The 22,200-nt window shown below is 33.0% G+C and overlaps 2 protein-coding genes across 2 annotated transcripts; one reads left to right on the forward strand and one right to left on the reverse strand.

Moving 5' to 3' along the window:
• Positions 1–9,859: 9,859 nt before the first annotated feature.
• LOC133857872 (probable WRKY transcription factor 53) lies at positions 9,860–12,761 on the forward strand. The gene is made up of 3 exons (XM_062293242.1): positions 9,860–10,657; positions 10,883–11,011; positions 11,686–12,761. The coding sequence occupies exons 1-3, from the start codon at positions 10,347–10,349 to the stop codon at positions 12,341–12,343; spliced, it is 1,098 nt and encodes a 365-aa protein (XP_062149226.1). The 5' UTR covers positions 9,860–10,346; the 3' UTR covers positions 12,344–12,761.
• A 6,377-nt stretch (positions 12,762–19,138) lies between these two features.
• Positions 19,139–22,200, reverse strand: LOC133862471 (transcription factor SPEECHLESS). Its single transcript, XM_062298306.1, has 3 exons — positions 21,410–22,200; positions 20,532–21,077; positions 19,139–19,450 (listed from the first exon to the last, which is right to left on the reverse strand). The coding sequence occupies exons 1-3, from the start codon at positions 21,809–21,811 to the stop codon at positions 19,385–19,387; spliced, it is 1,014 nt and encodes a 337-aa protein (XP_062154290.1). The 5' UTR covers positions 21,812–22,200; the 3' UTR covers positions 19,139–19,384.

The following is a 22,200-nucleotide window of genomic DNA, read 5'->3' on the forward strand; positions in this document are numbered from 1 at the left end:
TAATATATATATCTCTCACCTGGCCAATTCATTTCTTCTCTCTTCTTTAAAACTTTACTACAGCTACTTCAACAATTATTTCTATTTTAAATGCAAACAATCTCTTTGCTGGGAGTGTGAATTTCCTTTGAGAGATGTGAGAATTTATAATCTCTTGGTCTTACGAATGTTTTTTTTTTCTTTTTTTCTTTTTTTCTTTTTTTTTTTTAAAAAAAAATGACAAGAATGTCCACATTCTATATGTTTTTATTAGTAAGGCACTAAATCTTTTTGACTTTTTGATGCTATTATTTGTTTTTTTTTTTTGAAGGATATTGTTGTTATGGTTATACAAGAAAATTAAGACTGATAATTTTTTTACAAAATTGAGTAACTATTTTATTTCACAAAAAATGGAAATGAACGTAAAATATGTATATAAAAGTGAGAAACTATTTTATTCCACAAAAAATAAAAATGAACATATTTTATTTGGTTATAGATGAAAAACAAAGAAAATAAATCAAATAGTATAAACAATTTATATATTGAAAAATTAAGGGTTAAAGACATATTTGGTACCTGTGGTTTAAAAACTTTATTTTGTGGTATTTCAGTTTCAATTCGCATCATAGATAGTACCTGGGTTTTGAGAAAAGACAAATTTGATATTTCCGCTGATTTTTCCGTCTAATATTTAACGGTCTGTTACGTGTGAACCACTTAGGGTTGACACGTGGCACAATATAAAAAAAAAAATTAATTAAAAAGTTAAAATTAATAAAACTTAAAAAAAAGAAAAAAAGAAAAAGAAAAAAGAGAAACGTGGGTTGGTTTTGGTGCACAGGAATTCAGAGAGAGGAAGAGTTGATGATGAAACGAAGTCTCCTCCTCCGATCCTCCTCCTCCACGAAGATGCTCTTTGGTACAAGGAGGCCAAGTAACGAAAGCTATGATTTTACAGTTTGGCTTCTGATCAACTTTGAATCTAACAGAGGAAGACGATGGCGCTTCATTGATTTCTCTGTACAGTCCAGAAACTGTTGCCCATGAATGGTGTAGGACATTAGAGGTCACAACCAAACTTCCCGGCCAATTCCAACCCACTGCTAAATCAACGAAAAAAATAGTAAAGAAATTGTGATGCAATCGGATTTCCACGGTCAAGAAACAAAACGAAGAAAAGAAACAAAAAAAAAATAAAAAATAAAATAAAATTGCAATGGGTTTCTTCTTACAAGGGAGAATATCGGTTCATCCTCTATGGCTTTGTTAGATCCGGTTACAGACAGCGAAAAGCTGAAAAAAACTTTGAGTTATTATAAACAATAACGAGAAATTAGAATCAGTTAAGTCTTCACGGAGAAAATGGTTATGGCCATGTCCATGTGTTCTACCGGCCAGTGCAGTTGAAGCCTGTTTTTCTGTTTCTTTGTTGTGTGTTGCAGTTGTTTTCTTATGCAGCCTTATCTGTTTTTTTAGATCAAAATTTGGTTTGTAAAAGTTATTTTATGTCTTTTTAGATCAAAATCTGGTTTGTAAAGGTTATTTTATAGCTAAGAATGTATGTTATCTTCTAGATTAAGTAGAGGTTCATGTACAGTAGAGTAGATGCATATTCTGTTGTCTAGGTTATCTTTTAGCAGCTATAATTTGTTATGGTTTGAGTCTGACTTTATCTGGATAGAGGAAATTCTAATCCTTGTACCTCTAACTTAGTTTATTAGAAAATTTTATAACCTTGAACAGTAGACCGTTTGGTCTCTTTTTTATATGTTGGAAGAGATTTTTAAATCAAAAAGAAGAAGAAGAAAGAATCAGTCCAAGTCTTCGTCAACTAACCATGGGGTGGTTTGGCCACCCCAGGCTTGAGCACCCTTTTCTTAAATGTTTTTTAAAATTTTTTTTAATTAATTTCTAAAATTTTTATTTTTTGAAGTTTTATTAATTTTTATTTTTTAATTAATGTTTAAAGTTTTTATTTTTATTTTTTAATATTGTGCCACGTGTAAGGAGGGAGGGAGGGGGGGGGGATGGCCTACCACCCAAATTTCTTAAAAAAAAAAATTATAAGGTGGGAAAAAATAAAAAATAAAAAATATAAGGTAAAAATAAAAATCTAGCTTACTTGGCTCCTACTAAATTTTTTTTTTTGCCCATTGGCCCCTGCCCATAAGAATTTCTAGCTCCGTCCCTAGCCACGTGTCAACCCTTAGTGGTTGACACGTGACAGACTGTTAAATATTGGACCAAAAAATAGACGGAGGCACCAAGTTTATCTTTTCTCAAAATCCAGGTACTATCTGGTCTATCTATTATGAGAATTAAAACTAAATTATCAAAAAATAAAATTTTTAAACCACAAGTACCCAATATGTCTTTAACCCAAAAATTAAAGAAAAACCATAGGTTATGCACTTGAAGAGATTTCCTTAAGGATATTTTTGAAAAAAATAAATATTTCTTACCTTATGCTTAAGAGTAAACGAAATATAAAAATCTCGTATTCTCGATAATCATACCAAATTTCTAACAATTTTCAAACATTAGAATAGTCACATTCATGAAATTCAAGATTTACAAGTATCACATTTATAGGAATGCGGCTGTTGAGAACAATATTAAATTCTGCAAATCAAACACCACATTAGTGATATCCAATAGAGAGATTACCCTAAAACGGGATATTTGCTGCATTGAAATCCAATGACAAAAATACAAAGTTAAAGGATACATATCTCTTCAAGCTACCATCTAATTATTAATATTTCATTAAACTATTAATTGTCTCGATATGTCTCTTAATGGCCTGTGTTACCCTTTGAAGTTTGAACCCAATTTTACTCAGAGGTGCAAGATACATATTTATTTATTCTGATTAGACGTAGGAGTGTTTTTTACGTGCGTGATCGGCGGACAGTTTCCACTCCCATATAAACCTTCGGTCCAAAGCATAGGACTATACGAGCAGTCGAGCACGGAGCAACGTTCCAGTTCTAGAATAGAAGACCCACCATTCTCTATTGCGGCTATAAACAAAAGACTTTCTTCTCGATGACTCAGCCCCATTTCGGGGAGATTACAGGAGCTCCCCTTTTCAAACCTCGTTTTCTCCACTGAGTCTACTCTAGAATCTAGATCCATAAAAAAGCGGTTCGCCAACTTTCTACAAGTCATTGACATTGAACCGGTCCAAATCTATTTTTGACACAATAAATAAATGAGGAGGTTTTATTTGGCTATGGATAAAAAAAATTAAAAAAAAAAAAAATTCAAACAGTATTAACAATTTATATATTAACAAATTAAAGAAACACTACGGTTTATTCATAATTTTTCTTCCACATGCCAATTTTTAATTAATTTTGTATCAACATTTTTATGCACTTGAAGACATAAATATAAAGTATTTTTTTTTTTAAATGATACATATTTCTTACGTGATGTCTAAGAGTAAACCAAACATAAGAATCTCATATTCTCTCTATAATCTTACATGATGCATAGGAGTAAACCAAATATAAGAGTAGTATTTTTATTTTTTATTTTTTTTCACTATGCAGACTTGGCATAGTTTTATTAACCGTTAAATCAACTATTATTAAAAAAATTCTAATAACTACTAGACCCTATCATATTAACATAATAAGATAAAAATGAGACATTGGTAGAGTAGATAACATTAATATTAACAAAAAAAATAATAATTACAAAACACTAAAAAATTACTTTTACTTTTGTATTACATCAATTTTTTTTTTTTTTTTTTTTTTTTTTTTTTTTACCCATTAGCTAGCTGTTGCCTAAATTAATTACATGTCCGTTTATCCTTTGAATTAACCCAAATTTCCTCAAGATGTAGGAGTTTTTTTTTCCGCCCAGGCAGTGACACAAGCCTTCGGTCCAAATTAGCATACGAGCACCGTCTAGAAGACCCACTATTGTTTTTGTGGCTACAATAAAAGAGTTTAATTTCTTCTCGATGACTTATCATAAGAAAGTCCCCATTTCGGAGAGATTACAGTTTGCTTCACTTTTAAAACGTTTCATTTATTTACTCTCCTTAATTTCCAGATACAATATTCAAAAAGCTGTTCCCCAACTTTGTACAAATCCTTGACATTGAACTGGTCCAATTCCAAATCTAGTTTTGAATGTTTCACCCATGAATTTTCAAAAAGTTCTTACTTCTTGTCGTGTTGGATTGGTACGACACTAATTTCGGATTCTATTTTTTTCCCCATAAGATATAAATTAATAATTAAGGTAAAAAGGCACCCTCACTACATAAAAATTTATTGAATGATATCATATGGCTATAACCTTGCCACGTGACAAGCATCCAAGGGATCATTTTCTCTTCTTTTCACTCTCAATTCTATTTTTAATTTAGAGTTATTATTTACTTCAGCATCGAAATTTATTTGATCTCTCTGGAATCTGACTTTTTTTTTTTTTTTTTTTTTTTTAAATCATTTTCTCTTATTTGCAGGTGATCTGTCGTTGGTCTACTGTTCGAAAAACTGCTTCAACACATATAAATAAAATAAACATAATTCTTCTGAATGGTTGGTTCGCAGCCCCACCCAATACAATAATAAAACAATTACTAATTTTTTTCAATTAAATATATCAGATTTACCAAAAACTATTATAATTTTGTAAAATAATAAATGATCTATGACGTACTCTAACCCATTTATAAAATTATATATGAATGCTATGTTTGAGATAAATATAGTAGTTCTGTAGTTGGGTCCATTGATGACACATTGACACTAAAGAAATGAATAGGTCATAATATATATATATATATATATATATATATATACACAGGATAATAGGGAAGTTGCATGCATGGTTGGCTGGAGCCTTAGCAATTGTCTAAGCCCCCAATTGAATAAGGCTCTCAATTAATAATTATACAATAAATTTATATATATATATATATATATATATATTTAAAAAAATTAAAGCTCAAAAAGCATTTTAAGGCTCTAATATGGAAAAAAGTTAATAAAATACTCTTTAATTAAGGCATGTACTTACTAATTGTACAATAAAGGTTATTTCCAAAACAAATTTTAAGACTCTAATATAGTAAAAATTTAATAAATAGTTTATAACTAAGGTTTTCAATCATGGTAATTAAAAGTAATTACAAATTAAAAGTCTCATTATTTACGTTCAGAAAAAAAAAATCAATAAATTATTGAAAACTTCCACTTATTTACTCTTTTTAAAAGCTCACTCATGAAATTAGTCCAACATGCATAATTTGTTGTATGACGTTTCTTTGAATTGAATATTTAGAAAAATATGAAAAGTCTTCAAAGTCCATAAATTCTCATTGTTTGCATTGTGCATAATAAATAGAATTACACCATCGGTGAGTTTTAGTGTCAAATAATTTTTTCTGCATTATGTTCTATTTCATATCAATCTTTATATAATTTATTTTCATTTTTTTCTTTAAATCTTATTATTTAATGTATTTGAATCAAGTGATAAGTCATTTTATATCTAATAAGTTATTAAAAAAATTTAAATACACAAGAAAGCACTCTAATTAATATATTAAATAAAAAAAAATATATAATATAAATATTAAAAAAAATTAATTTAATAAATATTTAAATATAAAAAAAAAAACCCTCACTTATACTCCGTTTGTTTCGACGTAAAATGATTTCCGTCGTAAAATGATTTTGACGAAATTATTTTCAGAAAAAATGATTTTCTTGAAAATATTTTTCGGTGTTTGGTTCACACGAAAAAATTACGAAATGTAAAAATCAGAGTTTAACAAAAGTCGTCGGAATCCGGCAACGTCCGGTCGCCGTCGCCGGATTCCGGCGAAAAAGTTTGACCGGATCCGACCAAAATGGCCGGATCCTGGCCGTTTTGGCCAGATCCGGCTGGATCAATAGTCGGATCCGTCCAGATCCGGCCGGATCCCGGCCGGCTTGGCCGGAAACCGGTAAATTCCGGCCGGAATTTGGTCATCCCGTGGCCGGATTCCGGCGCCAGCACAATTCTGGTAACCTTATTCCGGCGACCGGATGTTCTCGGACTCCGGCGCCGACTGGATTCCGATGACCGGATGTTGTCGGACTTCGACGCTGACCGAATTCCGACGACCGATAATTGTTAAATTCTGACGATCGGATATCAAACATGCGTATAAGGACGAAGAGTTTTATTTCGGAAAACGATTTACGGTTTTAAAAATCGTAAATCGTTTTTCGAAAATTAAAGAAGTTTTTACGGTCAAACCGAAAATGATTTTCGTTGACCATTATTTTCGCCTCTACCAAACACCGGAAAATGCCGAAATCGTTTTCCAAAAATCATTTTACGTCGAAACAAACGGAACATTAAACTTGCAGCTTTAAACCTTAAAATTTATCGAGGAACAGGCCAAGTTGCATGCATGGTGAGTCAGGTTGATTAAGCCAGTAAATTTAACTTTGATGAGAATGGTCAATGGTCTTAATTAAAAGAGGAAAGCTTCTCGACACCCTCCTTCAACATACATCTTCCTTTTCTTCTTTTATGACTGAGACCGTGAGACGTTAGACACACGGACGGACCCACGGGGGGCAGGGGCCCCGAAGCTCCGTCCTAAATGCTCATGATATATATTGGTGGATGTATCGGACCAAATTATCAGGATCTAGCATCGAGACTTAGTAGGACAAGCTGGTTGCCTTATATTTATATATTGAGAAAAACAGAAAAGCCAGCTGCTTTATATTTAAAAATAGAAATATATATATATATATAATTTAAATCGACCTCCCACGTTGGAATCTGTACTAATGTACCTAGTAGTTTACACATATGGCAGTAAAGCAACCCATTTTTTTTTTTTTTTAATGACATTTGTATATTTTAAGAGAGTTGTAATTTCTTCGCGATACGTAGAGTTGTGTAATTTGATTAAGTGATTAAATTTATCAATTTTTATTTGCTTAAGTTTTTAGGATAAGTGGTGATTTAATATGGTATCAGGGCCAAAGGTTCTGAGTTCGAACCTTGATTCCGTCATTTACTTTATATTTCAATTAAATATTACATGTATTGGATCTCACCTATTAAAAAGAAGTTTGAACCCATACATGAGGGAGATTATTAAAGTATTTTGATTAAGTGATTAAATTTACCCCTCAACCCAATGAGTGATTTAACACTACATACGAAAACAATAGTCTTCAAAGACAAATAGAGTTGAAAGATTACGTCAGAAAAACCTCAAAACCCAGTTAGAGAGTGATTAACGGAAGAATAACGGATATCAATCTTCAAAGAAGTTGACATTAAATCTAATTCAAAACAAAATTTCTGAAAGAATATACTCGAAATTTCTGTTTCTTTCCTCTATAACAATTTAGCATTTCTCTCGCCTCATAGAGCATACACAAAATTTTCTAAAAGCCTAATCAGATTGATTTTTCTAAACTTATACTTAGATTTTAATATCGATCTATTGCTTTCCTTTGTGCATTAAACTCATAATAAGCTTGACTTGATTTTTTTTTTTTTAAAAAAAAAAATTAAAAATATTGAATTAAACAATTAAGAGCAGGAGGTTGAAGGAAAAAAAGAAAGAAAGAAGAGAGTACGAGATTGAAGAATAAAAAAGGTGCTTATTATGTTGCCTTTTAAATTTAACAGATTTTTTTTTTTTTTTTTTTTTTTTTTATAAATTCAAAACAATGTAATTTTCTTTTTCATCTAAAAGATTGGTTACACAATAAGAATGATTCACTCATTATCCATAAACATATCCAAAAAATGAAAAATAATTACACTAAATTGACACTTTTTAAAATTTAAGAATATGATTATAAAAGTGATAAAAGATTAGAGATAATAAGTGAAATTTTTCCGAACAAATATAATACAAACTGTTGTCTATAAGTGAGGTTTAAATTATTATTTAGGGTTAAATACCCCAGAGGTACCTGAGTTTTACGTGTTTTTAAATTTAGTACCTCAGTTTCATTTTGTATCACAGGTAGTACCTGAATTTGGAAGAAAAAAACCCTAAGTAGTACCTGTCAGATTTCTCGTGGGAATTTCAACTTCTCGCCACGTGTCAACCGCTGAAGTTGACACGTGGCACCACATAAAAAAAAATTAAAAAAATGTTTAAAATTAAAAAAAAGAAAAAAAAAAAAGAAAAAAAGAAAAAAAAAAGAGGGGTGGCTGAGCCACCCCCTTGGCCGGTCTGGGGTGGCCGAACCACCCCCGCGGCCCTAGGGGGTGGTTCGGCCACCCCCTAGGGCCAAAACCCTTCAAATTTTTTTTTTTTTTTTTCAACTGTGGGGTGGCCGAACCACCCCCTATGGGGTTGACATGTGGCGAGAAGTTGAAATTTGGACGAGAAATCTGACAGGTACTACCTAGAGCTTTTTTCTTCCAAATTCAAGTACTACCTGTGATACGAAATGAAACTGAGGTACTAAATTTAAAAACACGTAAAACTCAGGTACCTCTGGAATATTTAACCCTATTATTTATCGAAAGGATATATATTTTGTGTATGTTCATGTTTAAAGAAGATATATGTTTGTTAATCTGTGTGGAGTAGTTCTCTTTTTTTGGAAAAAGTGTTAGTTATAATAAAATCATATTTTTATTCTTCTACTATTTTACTCTGATCTGAAAGTATCAATCAGTTTATAAATAATCTCTTGCTTAAAAAATTAATTAACACTAACATATCAACCACGTAAAATAATAATGATATAAAAGTGTGATTTATAGTTTGGTCCACAATAATCTTCCATACTAAGGAAAAATAAATAAATACCTGCACAAAATACGCTTGTTTGCATTCCCTCGTAAGAGCATTTCCAGTAGCCTCATTAAAATAAATTTTTTAACTATTTTGATGAGCCAATTTGATGAAAACACTAAAAAATCATTCCCAACAGCTTCACCACTTTAACAAAAAAGTTTTAGTGAGTGAAAATACTCACCAATTTTGATGAGTAATATTCACTCACCAACTCTCTCATCAATTTTGTTTCTCATTTCTCTCTCACATGATCAGCACATTTTTTTCCTTTTTTCTCCCATCTCTCTCACACGATCATGAACATGAAGGTTTCTTTGTCTCTGACATAAACTTTATAATTATTTCATTTATCTTTTCTTTATTTCTTTCTTGAATTTGGTTGAGAAGCAAATGAAAACTTCTTTGAATTTCTTAGCAATGATCTAATCTCAAGATGAAGGTGTATGGTAGCTTGTTGTATAAAAAGATTAAATAGTAAAAAAATAAAGAAATCTGAAAAAAAAAAATTATTTAAACGGAATAATGACTAGTTAAATTGTGAGGCTGTTGGAAAAATTTTTAAAAAGTGACTTACCATAATAGAGAAATGTAATTTTTAATTACTTTATTAGTGAGTAAAATTTGATGAAACTACTAAAAATTCTCTAAAACGAATCTACCCAATTGTTAACGTAAGCAGAGGTTTGAAGTTAACGTCACGCTCGCGTCATCACCTTGTCCTCATCACTTTATCTCTCTCTGTGTCCTACGTGGAAATAGCACCACTTCTAGTAACTGTAAGATAACGCGGAGCAGGGTTGAAGATTCTTGGTCTCCTCGTCACCAAGCTCCGAAACTCTGACTTTCTTTTTCATTATTATTATTATTGTTTTTTATGCACCTCTATGACCCCGCATTTGCCTTCATCAATTCAAAAAAGTTCCGAGGAAATGGTCAGCAATTGGACTTGCTCACTATTTGAACCTCTTGCGGGACAATTCCTATGACCAAAGACCGGTCTCAATGAAGAAAATCCACTCTCCTATTCTCGGTCAAACTTAATTTCTCTCTTTTCTTTTACCCTTTCCGAAATTCCAAATCTGAGGCTTCCTTAAATGCCACAATCAGACTGTCCCTCCTTCCTCACGCTTTCATCTTTCCTTTTACTCGTCCTCCATAGATTCTTCCTTGTTCTGATCGACAATCCCAAAGCACAATAAACTGATCACTACTGCCTTCTTCTTCTTTAGCGCTCCGTTTTTGTTTGTTTTAGACAATGTTTCTGGCCTTTTGCAAGAAACCCGTTTGCAAAAGCTTTTCATAAATGTCCAAATTTTGCAGTTAAAGCAAAAACAGCCTCCTTTTAGCATCGATTTTCGAAACCCAACTCGTATTTTCGCTAAACTTTGCATGCCTTTCTAGCTTTCTCATTTTATTGGCCTTTTTTTTTTTTTTTTTTGTCTTGTAGAGATTGTTTTATTCCAATCTCTCGCTTTTCTCCCCAACAAAAGCTAGCACAGCGAACCGTCAGGCTGTTTTTGAGCAAACATTTGTCCTATCCTTGACTTGTTTTTGTGGTTCAATGGAGAACGTGGGAGATTGGGAGCAAAAGAATCTTATACATGAGCTATCACAAGGGAGGGAGCTAGCTAGACAGCTCCAAAGCCATCTCAATGTGCCATCTTCATCGCAAGAGACCCGCGAATTCTTACTCACAAAGATCTTGACTTCCTATGAAAAGGCACTCTCAATGCTCCAGTGGAGCAGCTCAGCGGGTGAGCCACACTACACAGGAGGTGCAATTTTACGAATGTCCGAATCCCCACCTTCTCTAGCTGGTAGTCCACGGAGCGAAGATTCGGATCCGGAGCACAGAGATGCCTCTAGAAAGAGGTAAATTCAAGCCCGAGCTTTACCCTACTCTTGTGAAAGGAGCACTTTACACGGTGTTCTGAGATCTAGTCTGGCGAAGCTCCGGATATATATCTTTTTTTTTTGATGAATAAAGCTCCGGATATATATCCCAGTTAGTTATATAAAAAAAAGAAAAAGAAAAATTATATTTCTGCAAAAAAGTTGATTTCAACTATTAAGGTTTGAGTTTTTGTGTTTCTGCAGAAAGACTTTGCCGGGGTGGACACAACAAGTGAGAGTTAGTCCGGGTACGGGACTTGAAGGGCCTCTTGATGATGGCTTTAGTTGGAGGAAATATGGGCAGAAAGACATTCTTAATGCCAAATATCCGAGGTAGGACATAATCCTGCAGAAACTTATTTTGGTTCATAGTTTTCAAATAAGTTTTCTAGACAGCAATAAGAGAGTTCGAATTTTATGCATGGGTTTTGAACAAAGATTATTATGATATGAATATATATATATATAGATGCAACTAAATCCCAGAATCCACTTTCTGTCTAACCTGGAATGGAGCCTCTTTTGATTGTGGCGGTTAAATTATCACTTGTTTCGAAAATTTAAATTGATTGGAAAAAAAAATAAATTTAATCATTTAATTTATATTTTATCAACAACACATTCTAAAATTCTAATTATTAGCAATACAAATTTATCCTTTTATTAGGACTTGTGGCCTAGTGGTCAGGCAACTTTGATCGATCTGTACCTTTAAACTTCATGTGGTCCTGAAGTACTCCATAATCTCCTATAAAGCGCAACTTTGCTTTCACACCAAAACAACGTAGAGTGCATATATAATATCAGAATTGAATGGAAATTGCCTATTATTTCATGCATCCGTGAATCCTTCTTGACCTATTCCAATGATTTAGGCTCTACATTGAAATTATGTACGGATCTGATTCTGCCATTATATGACTCAAAGTTCATTAATTATACATATATACCAATTCTTTTTCTCCTTAAATCTCCTCTCAACAATTGATTAATGTTCGAATTTGCAGAGGCTACTACAGGTGTACTCACCGAAATGTCCAAGGTTGTCTGGCTACAAAGCAAGTTCAACGATCCGATGAAGACCCAACTGTCTTTGAAATCACTTACCGAGGAAGGCACACGTGTACCCAAGCCTCCCACATAATTCCTCCCCCAACATCTCCTGAAAAGCAGGAACAAAACAACAACATGGTCGGCGGCCTTCAGCAGAATCATCAGCATCATAACTACCAACCGCCAGAAAATCAGCAGCCACCACAAGAAACCCTCTTGAACTTCCAGACAACCCTCAAAGTCCAAACCGAAAACTTAGACACCCACGAGAAAGCTTTCCCTTCATTTCACTTCGCTTCTACATCGAACACTGATCAGGCTGAAAAACAAGCGATTCAGGCAGCCATGATGGATAGCAATTTTATGGGAAGCTATTCTCCTTCCTTCATGTCTCCGGCAACATCTGGAGCGAACTATTTCTCGGTTTCTCCAAGTGGGATGAGTGGCTTTGGAGGGAACCAGGAGCATTTTCCGAGTTGTGATCATGAGCTGACAGAGATGATATCAGCTGCAACTTCAGCTACAGATTCTCCAACGGTTGGTTTTGATTTTCCATTTGGTCAGGAATTCGACCCCAACTTCACATTTGACAACGCCGGATTCTTTTCCTAATTGCATACATGCATCGATCGCTGAAAGAAATAAAGTGAATATAGCAGTAGATGTACTGAGGTATACTTTTTTAGCCAATTGTAGTTGATGTTCCTAGCAAGTTAATTATCATGAGGAGAGAAAAACTCATCTATATACATGCATACGTGGTATTTATATATAAATACTACGTACTGGAATGTGGAGGTCTCCTCCTAGCTTGCTAGGAAAATTTTGTTTGGTTGCAGTTTGGAAGTGCTCTCATGGCTTTTAAATGCAAAATACTCGTTGATTTTGCTCCAAAAGCTTAATATGTACCTTCAAGATGTTAACCTGATAGTGATTTTATTTTCTGTTTGTATTAGCAATGTAATTTGCTCCTTTGGATAATTGAGGATAAGTGGGAAGGTGAGTAATTAGTACTGTTTGGGTCCATAAACTTGTTTATTTTCTAACAACATTTTTTATTTTAGCTCAGATTGTTTATGGCCGACTCCCTGTGTGCTGGTAGTAGTTTCTATCTTCTTGTTGACTAGGTTTATTTGTAGTAATTTTTGGTATGATTTGAATTCTAGGATACTTGTTTTAGTCTGAATCTTTGTAATGGTCTGAATCCATTTTTAACTATGTTTGGTTATAACAATGTTACCCCTCGGGAGTGTTAATGAAATGGTTACATCTTCCCTTCAATTTTTTTTTTTTTTTTTTTTTTTTTTTTTTTTTAAAAAATTTTTGTTAATTATCTTTTCTTTTTCTTTTTTTTCTCCAAAAACTTGTTTAAGGCTTTTTAATTATGGACATGGTGAAATGTGGTTGTGGGAATCAGAACCTGGCATTGACGAGGGTCAAGGGAGAAAAACTAGAGCCCAAGGCGTAGATGAACGACTTTAAGTCTATGTCCTCAGGCCCAGGACCAGGCCCATTATTTAGACATAATATGATTAAACAAGTGGACTTTACCAAAAATACGATGGACCCTAAACAATGGACTAGCCTGAAGACATCCTTAAATTCAAACACCGTAGCGTGCTGGGCCACCACCGATCTGTTTCATTGTACGTTTTGTTTTTGGGTACACAATAAATTAAGCTCTAACCATCACCAAATTTATTTATAGAATTGAATGCCAACCCATAACAGAATATTCCGGTACAATCAAAACCAAAAATTGAATATGAATTAATAAATTTTCCGCCAATCGGAAGTCTCTGTGGAAGATTATACGGGACCCATTACTCCGATTTGGTTACTTGGTAACTAGAGTAACAAGGAAACTCAAAAGAGAAAACAAACCAATAACGAGTTTCTTACAAATTAACGTGACATTTACCATATGAGCCACTGACTAATTAAATTTATTTATCAATTTTTGTTGCTTAAGTTTTTTTTACCTATGTTGCACCACGTGTTACTTATATAGAATACTGTTTCGTGAGTTTGTAAAGAAATTATAATAAAAGCAATGCTAGCTCAATAGGTATAGGCCATGTAGGCTATTGCCTAAGGCCTCTCCCCCCACCCACCCACCCACCCACCCAAAATGGAAGAGAAACAAATAAAGGTAATAGCTAATAAATATTGTGAGTGCATTTTGTCTCTTGTTGTGTACGAGTTTCGACACTTCGTAGCATATGTATTTTCTTTACGTTATAGATTGTATTCTGGCCGTTCATTTCTACACGTGTGAGAGATTTAGAGTAGAACCAAATAAAAATTTAATTAGTAATTATGCATCCCATTAAAAGAGAATAATGGATTTTAAAGAAAAAAAAATTATAATATTAAAATTTAAATAAAATATTGTTTAATTAATTTTTAAGTGTAAGAAAAGGTCTTACTTAAAATTACTGTTTTAATCTTCAAAATTTATCAAATCAGTCGTGGATAAAAGATGTAGGGATCCAGACATTTTTTTTTTTTTTTCAGAAAAGTTGAGATTGTTAGATTGGTTAGCTAGATATTAGGACTTTCCATCATGATTGAGTACTTGAGCTAACTTTATGTTTTAGTATTTATTTATTTCTTTTAACCATACAAATTACAAAGCACTAAGTTTTGGAACAGTAGTCCAGTCATGTTTGCTTCCCTCAAACATATTCTTTCAACTAAAGGTAGGGCTTTCACATCAAAATAGAAGTACTTCTCTAATGATGTTACGTCATTTTTTCTTTTTCTTTTTTTACCCTAGATTTATAGGTGTTCACAAGCTAAAATAGCAATTACGAGGTGGGGATAATGGGAAGGATGCTAAGAGCATCTCTATCGGAATAGTTAAATAGCTCATAATAGTCTATTTTTCTTCTCAAGCAAAAAATGCATAATAAAATTTTTCATTATAGTGTGAATAGTAAAAGCATCTCCAACAATAATATTAATAGTCAAAGTAACTATTGAAAAAGTACAACTCTCTATTTTAGTTACTGTTTTTTCAATATTCTCTCAAACAGATTCTTTATTTTACTCTCTTTACTTGCATTTAAATATTATTTTGTGTGAAAGAAATAAGGAGAGAGAGAGAGAGAGAGAGAAGGGGAGAGAAAATAATAAAAAAAACTCTATATAGTGTGAATAGTAAATATTCTGTTTATTTACTATTCATACTAGAAAAAAAAAAAAAATCTATTTTGCCTATTTTGTTGGAGACGAAAAATGACTCATAATAGTCAACAAATTTGACTATAATGAACCATTTGTTTATTCTGTTAGAGATGATCTAAATAAGCTCTTTTGCTTATTCACTATTCACACTACAAAGAGTTTTTTACTATTTTCTCTCTCTCTCTCTCTCTCTCTCTCTCTCTCTCTCTCATTTTTCCATCTTTTACTCTCTCTCTCTCTCTCTTTCTCTCTCTCTCTCTCCATATTTTTTTCACACTATTTCCTACACAAAATAATATTTAAAGAAAATAAAGAGTAGAATAGAGAATATGTTGGAGTATGTATAAAAAAATAAGTAGCTAAAATAAAAATTTGTACATTTTCAGTAATTATTTTGACTATTTCTACGGGGAAATGCAATTAATGTATATGGATACATGAAATGCATTAAATCTTAGAAACTACCAAAAGTCTAAAGTCTATTATAGGTTGTAAACCCACTCTTGTCAATATATAGAATGGTACCCACAAGTGTATCAGTAGGTGTGAATATATGGGTTGGACCATTACAATTTAGATTAGGGGAGTAAGAGTAATTCAACCTATATATACTAATATAAATATTTTAAAAAGTTGTCATGACAAGGCCTAATAGTCCTTGAATCAGTCATTATTTTTAAAAAATATATTCAATTAATGACTGCTAAACTTTGCAAAGTCAATTTGGTGAGATATTTGGTGAGATTTTTATATGGTATGAAGCATTACTAGCTCGGGAAGTATAGGTAGCAAAAAGGATATCAATATTGACATGAAGAGAACATAAATGAATGTCATAAGATTACAGAAAAAGTTGAGGTAGTCTCTCCCCACTCTTCATTTAGGGTGGGGAAACAATGAGAATGTCAAGACCCTAGATAGGCCACATGCAATAGCTAGGGAATGCAATTATTGAAGGGAAGCGATAGTGGTGCCCAATCATAATATTAGGTTAGAGAGACAATAAGAATGTCCAAACCATAGGCTGCTAAAAGACTTTTAAGAAATCGATCAATTATTTAGAGAACTTTTATCTCTAGGCCCAGCTGCATGCTATTATTCGGTAGCTAGGCTAGCTTCTTCATGCAGGCAATTAATAATCGAGGTGTGCATGATGATCGAAGCAAATGGTCGATTGCCACATTTTGCCATGCATGCACCTTTTGGGATATATCGATGTTTGGGATTTTATGGTGATATTTGATGAGAACCATAAAATATTTTATGGTGGAGGGGGTACGTTCCATGCTTGCAGTTAGAGTGCTTAGCCAACTACATTGTGGAATTATCTCTCTTAGATTACAGTATGCTCTGCCATGCTCCCTCACTTATAGCTGCTTCGGCAATTTTCTTGGCCAAATATATACTTTCCCCGTCATAGAGACCATGGGTATGTGCCTGATATTAAACCAAGTAGTCAATTTCTTCTTGTTTTGGTTACCGGCCGTTTCTTAACAAGACTGCCTTAAAAAAGATCGATGGCTTGATTTTTAATTCTTTTGTTTTTGTTTTTGTTTTTTTTTTTTTTTTTAGGTTCAGAATTCCACCTGCAGCATTACACACGTTACAAGCCTTCTGATTTGTGTAACTGCGTCAAGGATCTCCACCACCTGTGCTGTAATAGCCTTAGTTCTAGTTTACCCGCTATCAAGGAGAAATACAGTCAGCATAAGGGGAGCAGAATTTGACACAAATTAACATGAAATTGGCTAGTTATGGTTGATGGATCTGACCCGTTTAATTAAATATGATACGTTAGGGTTGTCTTATGTAGTCTTATATTTATGTCTTGACATGACTCAAATCAAATACATGACAAAGATGCTGACAATTTTTAACACAACCTACACACACCGTGCCAACACAAAATTAGCGGGTTAAAGTTGATGGGTTTGATCCGTCATCATTACTCATAATTTGATACCCATAACTCGACACGACCTTAACCAAACACACAAACACAAATTGCCACTCTTAATTCTAGGTGGTCAGTCGGATAAGGCTTTCTGAGATGTTAATTATTTTGGTGAATATGCTAATGCCTTAACTTTTTTTCTTTTCTTTTCTTTTCTTTTCTTTTTTTTTTTTTTTTTTTTTTTTTTTCAAAAAAAAATTTAAACTGAGCTGTTATTTTTTGTTCAGTACAAATATGTGGCGAAGAAGAATTGCCCTGCTACTATACCTCCAGAGTTTTTCCACAATTAAAGTCACCAGACATTTGTGTTTCTGGCCCAATGCTCAACTCAAGACTACCAAAAAGTTTTTATGATAGTTAAATTTGGGCAATTGCGGTATTCAATGTGTTAAATCAATGATTATTTTAAAAGTTTAAGTTAATAGAACAAAATTTAATTTAATTATTTAATTAAGAGTAATGCTTGAAATTTTGTTTTTATCTTACAATTATTTCACAATGACGATGTAGTAGTCCTAACTAACCATTAGATCAGTCATAGTTTTTTTTAAAAAAAAAAAATTAAAAAAATTCTAAGGGTTGGTTGAGACTACTATATTAGCATTGTGGGATACAAATGTGAGTTATAGCATTACTATTTAATTAATACTATAATACCCTCCCTTATGTGTGAGCTAAACTTCTCTAATTAATAAGTGAGACCCATCACGTAGAATATTTAACTGGAAATGGGATAAATTATAGAGTCAAAGTTCGAACTTAAGATATCTACTTTAATACCATGTTAAATCACAAATTTTTCAAAATTTAAGCTAATAACAAATGGTCAATGCAATTATTTAATTGATACTATAAACAAGCATAACCTAACTACTTGCACATAATTACGGAGACTCACAAAATTCTTTCAAGGAGGGCCAAGATTTTTTATATGTATATATATGTATGTATGTATATAGGCCGGGCTAATTTGGCTTGCATCCTATCGGAACATATATAACATAATATGATGACAGCAATAATAATATGGAGAACCCTAACTAGCTATGACGAAAAAATGAAAGAAATGACATCCAAAAACGGGAGTTAAGATTATTCTGTGTTGTCCATATATATATATATATATGATACTATGATATTAAGATTAAGATATATATATATATATATATATATATATATATATATATATATATATATATATATATATGTTTAGTTTCATTCTCTTGTATATTTTTTTTGTCAATCTCCATATAAGAGATGTGTAAATTAATTCACAATTGAATCAATGAGATTACATATGGGTTTCACAAATTTAATAGTTGATTTACAAAAGAGATGGATACAAAAATGACACCAAACACACATCATAATTCAATGTGAAATGATGCAGCCCGTTAAGGAAGCCGATCGACCAACACATATTTACAAAAGGAGACCATCAAAAGGCGTCCATATTAGAATTAAGAAGTCTACATCAGCATATCTTCTGGTCGTTGTTGAAGTTTTAATGTGATCTTTTTTTATCTTCTTTATTTACATTTTACGATTAGCTTAATGTACTTCTAGCTAGTAAATTTTGTAAGTTGTGATTACTCTGCTCTTGTGGTATCTTCTATTTAGTTTGGTGAGACATCAATTCTTTATATTCAACATTTGCCAATGCATATTATCCATCAAAATATGTATTAGATCGACATTTAAAAATTAGTTATTCACACTTGAGTGGTAACAATTTTATGAATTTTAAGCATGACATAAAATGCAAATTTTGGTAAGTTTTTCGTAAAATTAAAGCGCAACATATATATATATATATATATATATATATATATATATATATATATATATATATATATATATATATATATATATATATATATATATATTGCAAATAATCTTTAGTGCTCACAAATTTCTAGAGTTGAGCTTTGGTTTGTTCAATCTCTGTGCATGTCTTACTAGTTGAGTTTCAAATTTGAGCCGCTGAAGCTTGGAAACAAACCAGTTTAAAATGAGCATCTTAATTAATAAGTCGAATTCAAATTGTTCAGGAGAAGTTTGGGCTGTTTTATAGATTTTTTTTTCTTTCAATAATGAGAGAGATCTCAATTAAGCTCGATCAGCAGATATTGAACTTGTACTTTCCATAGCAAAAGCTCAAATTAAGGACATGTTGCTTCACTGATGATGATAGGAAGACAATTACTTGGGAATGAAAATTAAAATTCATAGATTAACTTAGAACTTGAGAATGCTCATCAGTTACAAGAGGTTGACACTACGTACCTAATACAGATCGATCATGAGTACGTACTGATTACAATTAAATTTGTAGTTAATTAATAGGAATGTTGGTAAATGCCTTCCCACATTCTCTTTTATTAGTCGTGCACTTCAGCTGAGAGATCTAGAGAGAGAAGAGAGAGAGAGAGAGAGAGAGAGAGAGAGAGAGAGAGGTCTTGTTATATAGGCTTGAGACTGGAAACTATCGATCTTCAGTGGACTAATAATTAGCAGAATGTTCCCTGAATTTGGTGTGCCAGTTCCTCGGCGCTAAGTTGGCATTCAATTCCAAACTATTAACAAAACAAATACCCAATCATTAGCTTCAATAAATCAATTTAATTAAATCAAAGCAGTGTCATATCTATATATATAACAATTCTTCAATATATTTACATTAATTACATATACTGAATTAATTAATGATGATCAGGACAACGGCTGCAACGTACCATAGTTTTCTGCAATATCTCGTGGTTTCGGTTTCCAAAGACATGCATTAAACTTAACAGTACAAGAAGGTCAGTTTTTTAAATATGGCTCTGAAATTACTGCATTTCATCTTTAATTAATATTACCTTGCACCCATGCAAAAATCAAAATTACCTCCAATATGGGTGCCCTTTTTGTCTAAAGTTGTCTACAGTATTTGTATTAAATTGGCTTATGTAAAGTAGAATATGATGTCTAAAATTTTGATGAAACCGTCACATTTAAACACCCCACGTCTGAATATATAATTATATATCTCTAATATGAAATGCATTATTTGAGCTACATGCTTTTATTTTTATTTATTTTTCTCCTTTTATTTTTTGTTATTTAAAAAGTAAAGGTTTTAACAAAAACTTCGCTTACTCATTTTAAGTCTAAGCAGTTTTATAATCATATATAATTCATAACCTTGAAGTTTAATTTTTTTTTATTTTTTAAAGAGCTATTAGTAGATAAGGTGATGAGAATAATTTCAATACATTTACAAATGGAATAACCAAATTAAAGATTTAAGCTAGATACATTGTTTAGCAGCACTAGGCATTTGACAGAGACATACACCTAGCTGTTGCGTTTTGAAGACAAGTTTAATTTTGAGAGCGACTGAGCGAGAGGTCGAAAATCACTACAGTCAAAAAAGGACAAGAAAAAAAACATGAGGCACACTTTTCACAAATCTTAATTTTTTGAAGACCATCAATGCTATTAATTTTTGTACTCAGAGCTGAATTTGAGAACTTGGGGGGAATGTATGTTTTTTTTGAAAAATATTTTTGCTTTAATTCAAAATTATTATAATGCAAATTATAAAAGTCTTCTAAACTAAAAGTTCAGAAGGAAAAGAAAAGGTGGAAACTGGTAACTAGCTAGAGTTTTTACCTTAATGGTGAAGGAACTAATTAGCATGGTTTCGTCAACAGCTTTGATGCCTACGTTGAGAATTTCAAACGAGAGATCTTCCAGGGTGGAAATTATTTTCGTGGCTTGCCCAGGAATCCGAGGAGACACAGTCTTCAAAAGAAGATTTGGACCTGAAAACTTCACCTCCACGTCTGCTATTGAAGACTTAGAATTTGCGACGAGCTCATTGACATTATCATTGATGGAGGAAGTAGACGATGAAGAAGGAGAAGGTTCGAGCGAAGTAGTAGCCATGGTCGGGGAGAGGTAACCTTGTTGCAGCCTGGGCTTGTAAGGGCTGCTTGGCTGTGGAGTTCTTGGGCTAATTGGTAGGTTTAGTCTAGGGCTTAGTGGTGGCTTTCTAGGGCTAAGTACTGGTGAGGGTCTTGGACTTGAAACATTAAGCCTAGGGCTTAGCACTTCGCTATAAACTTTTCGTTGCTTCTTGGCTTCAAGCGAATGTAGAACTTGCTGCAACTCGTTGATGTAATCCACCACTCCTCCAATTATCGATGCTTGATCTCCCTAAACCGTAGCAGAATAAATTTAATTACTTCTAAAATATATTCAACACAAATAATTAGTGTAATTAAGTAACTTGAAGGATACAATGAATGATCAGTTAAAGGATCCATGGTACAAATGTAAGCTCTAGCTCTTGATGTGACCATGAATATGTGACCCACTAATAACGTGATATTAATTAGAAGAGCAAACAGAAAAAAAACACTTTTCTCTTTTGGAAGTCTTTCTTTCTCTATTATTTTTTAGGACGAATCAACGCGACTCAAGGCTGAAGTGAAGATGTATAGAGGCAAAGGAAAGCATAGTATAGAGAAGATGTAAGTAGTTCTTACTCTTTTGACATAGAAGCAAGGCATAAGAGACCTCAAGACAGACAAATGCTCATTCATTTGCTTCCTCCGGTTGCGCTCGACAGTAATATGAGACATCCTTTGTTGCCCATCTGGGTTTGCTTCCTCCTCGGAAGTCATCCCGGCAAGCTTGGGCCTCTTTCTCTTTGGTGATGTTTCAAGCTCGGTCTCCGACTGATCTTGGAAAGCGCTGGATGAGGTAGACTTCTGAGAGACCAATCTCGCGGTCTCTTCGCCTTCTTTTGAGCTAAGCACATCTTCGTCAATCGGAGGAAACTCCGCCACACTCTCTAAACTCTCAAAGATGCTAAAAAGATCGTCGTCGGCCAAGTTGGTGTCTCCGAATTCATGTTCTTCAAAAATATCAGAGAAACCGTCACCCATTTTGACTATTTTTTAAATTTCCCCGAAAACTGCCCAGAGAAAGTGTAGCGGATCGGATGAGGATAAAAGAGTGGGGACTGAGAAGGAGAAAAGGACCCAGATGGAGAAGTAGAGGTGTAAGCGAGATCGATTGTCAAGATCAAGAATAGTATTGCTAAAAGGCGCAAATTATAGCAGAGCTCAGGTGAAAGAGACTGAACATCGCCATCAACGTCCCTGTTGAGGTGTATGAATTGGCTGGGTTCTTTACCGTTAGGTGCTGGGGAATCTCACGGGAATCGACAAGAAAATGAAAACTAAAAACAGCAAGCAATCAAAAGAAAGAACTGTTTGTGAGATGAATTGAAGAGAGAGATCTAGAGAGAGAAGGGTTATATAGAGTGTGAATA

Source organism: Alnus glutinosa, chromosome 1 (assembly GCF_958979055.1).
Source record: "Alnus glutinosa chromosome 1, dhAlnGlut1.1, whole genome shotgun sequence".
NCBI classification, from domain to species: domain Eukaryota; kingdom Viridiplantae; phylum Streptophyta; class Magnoliopsida; order Fagales; family Betulaceae; genus Alnus; species Alnus glutinosa.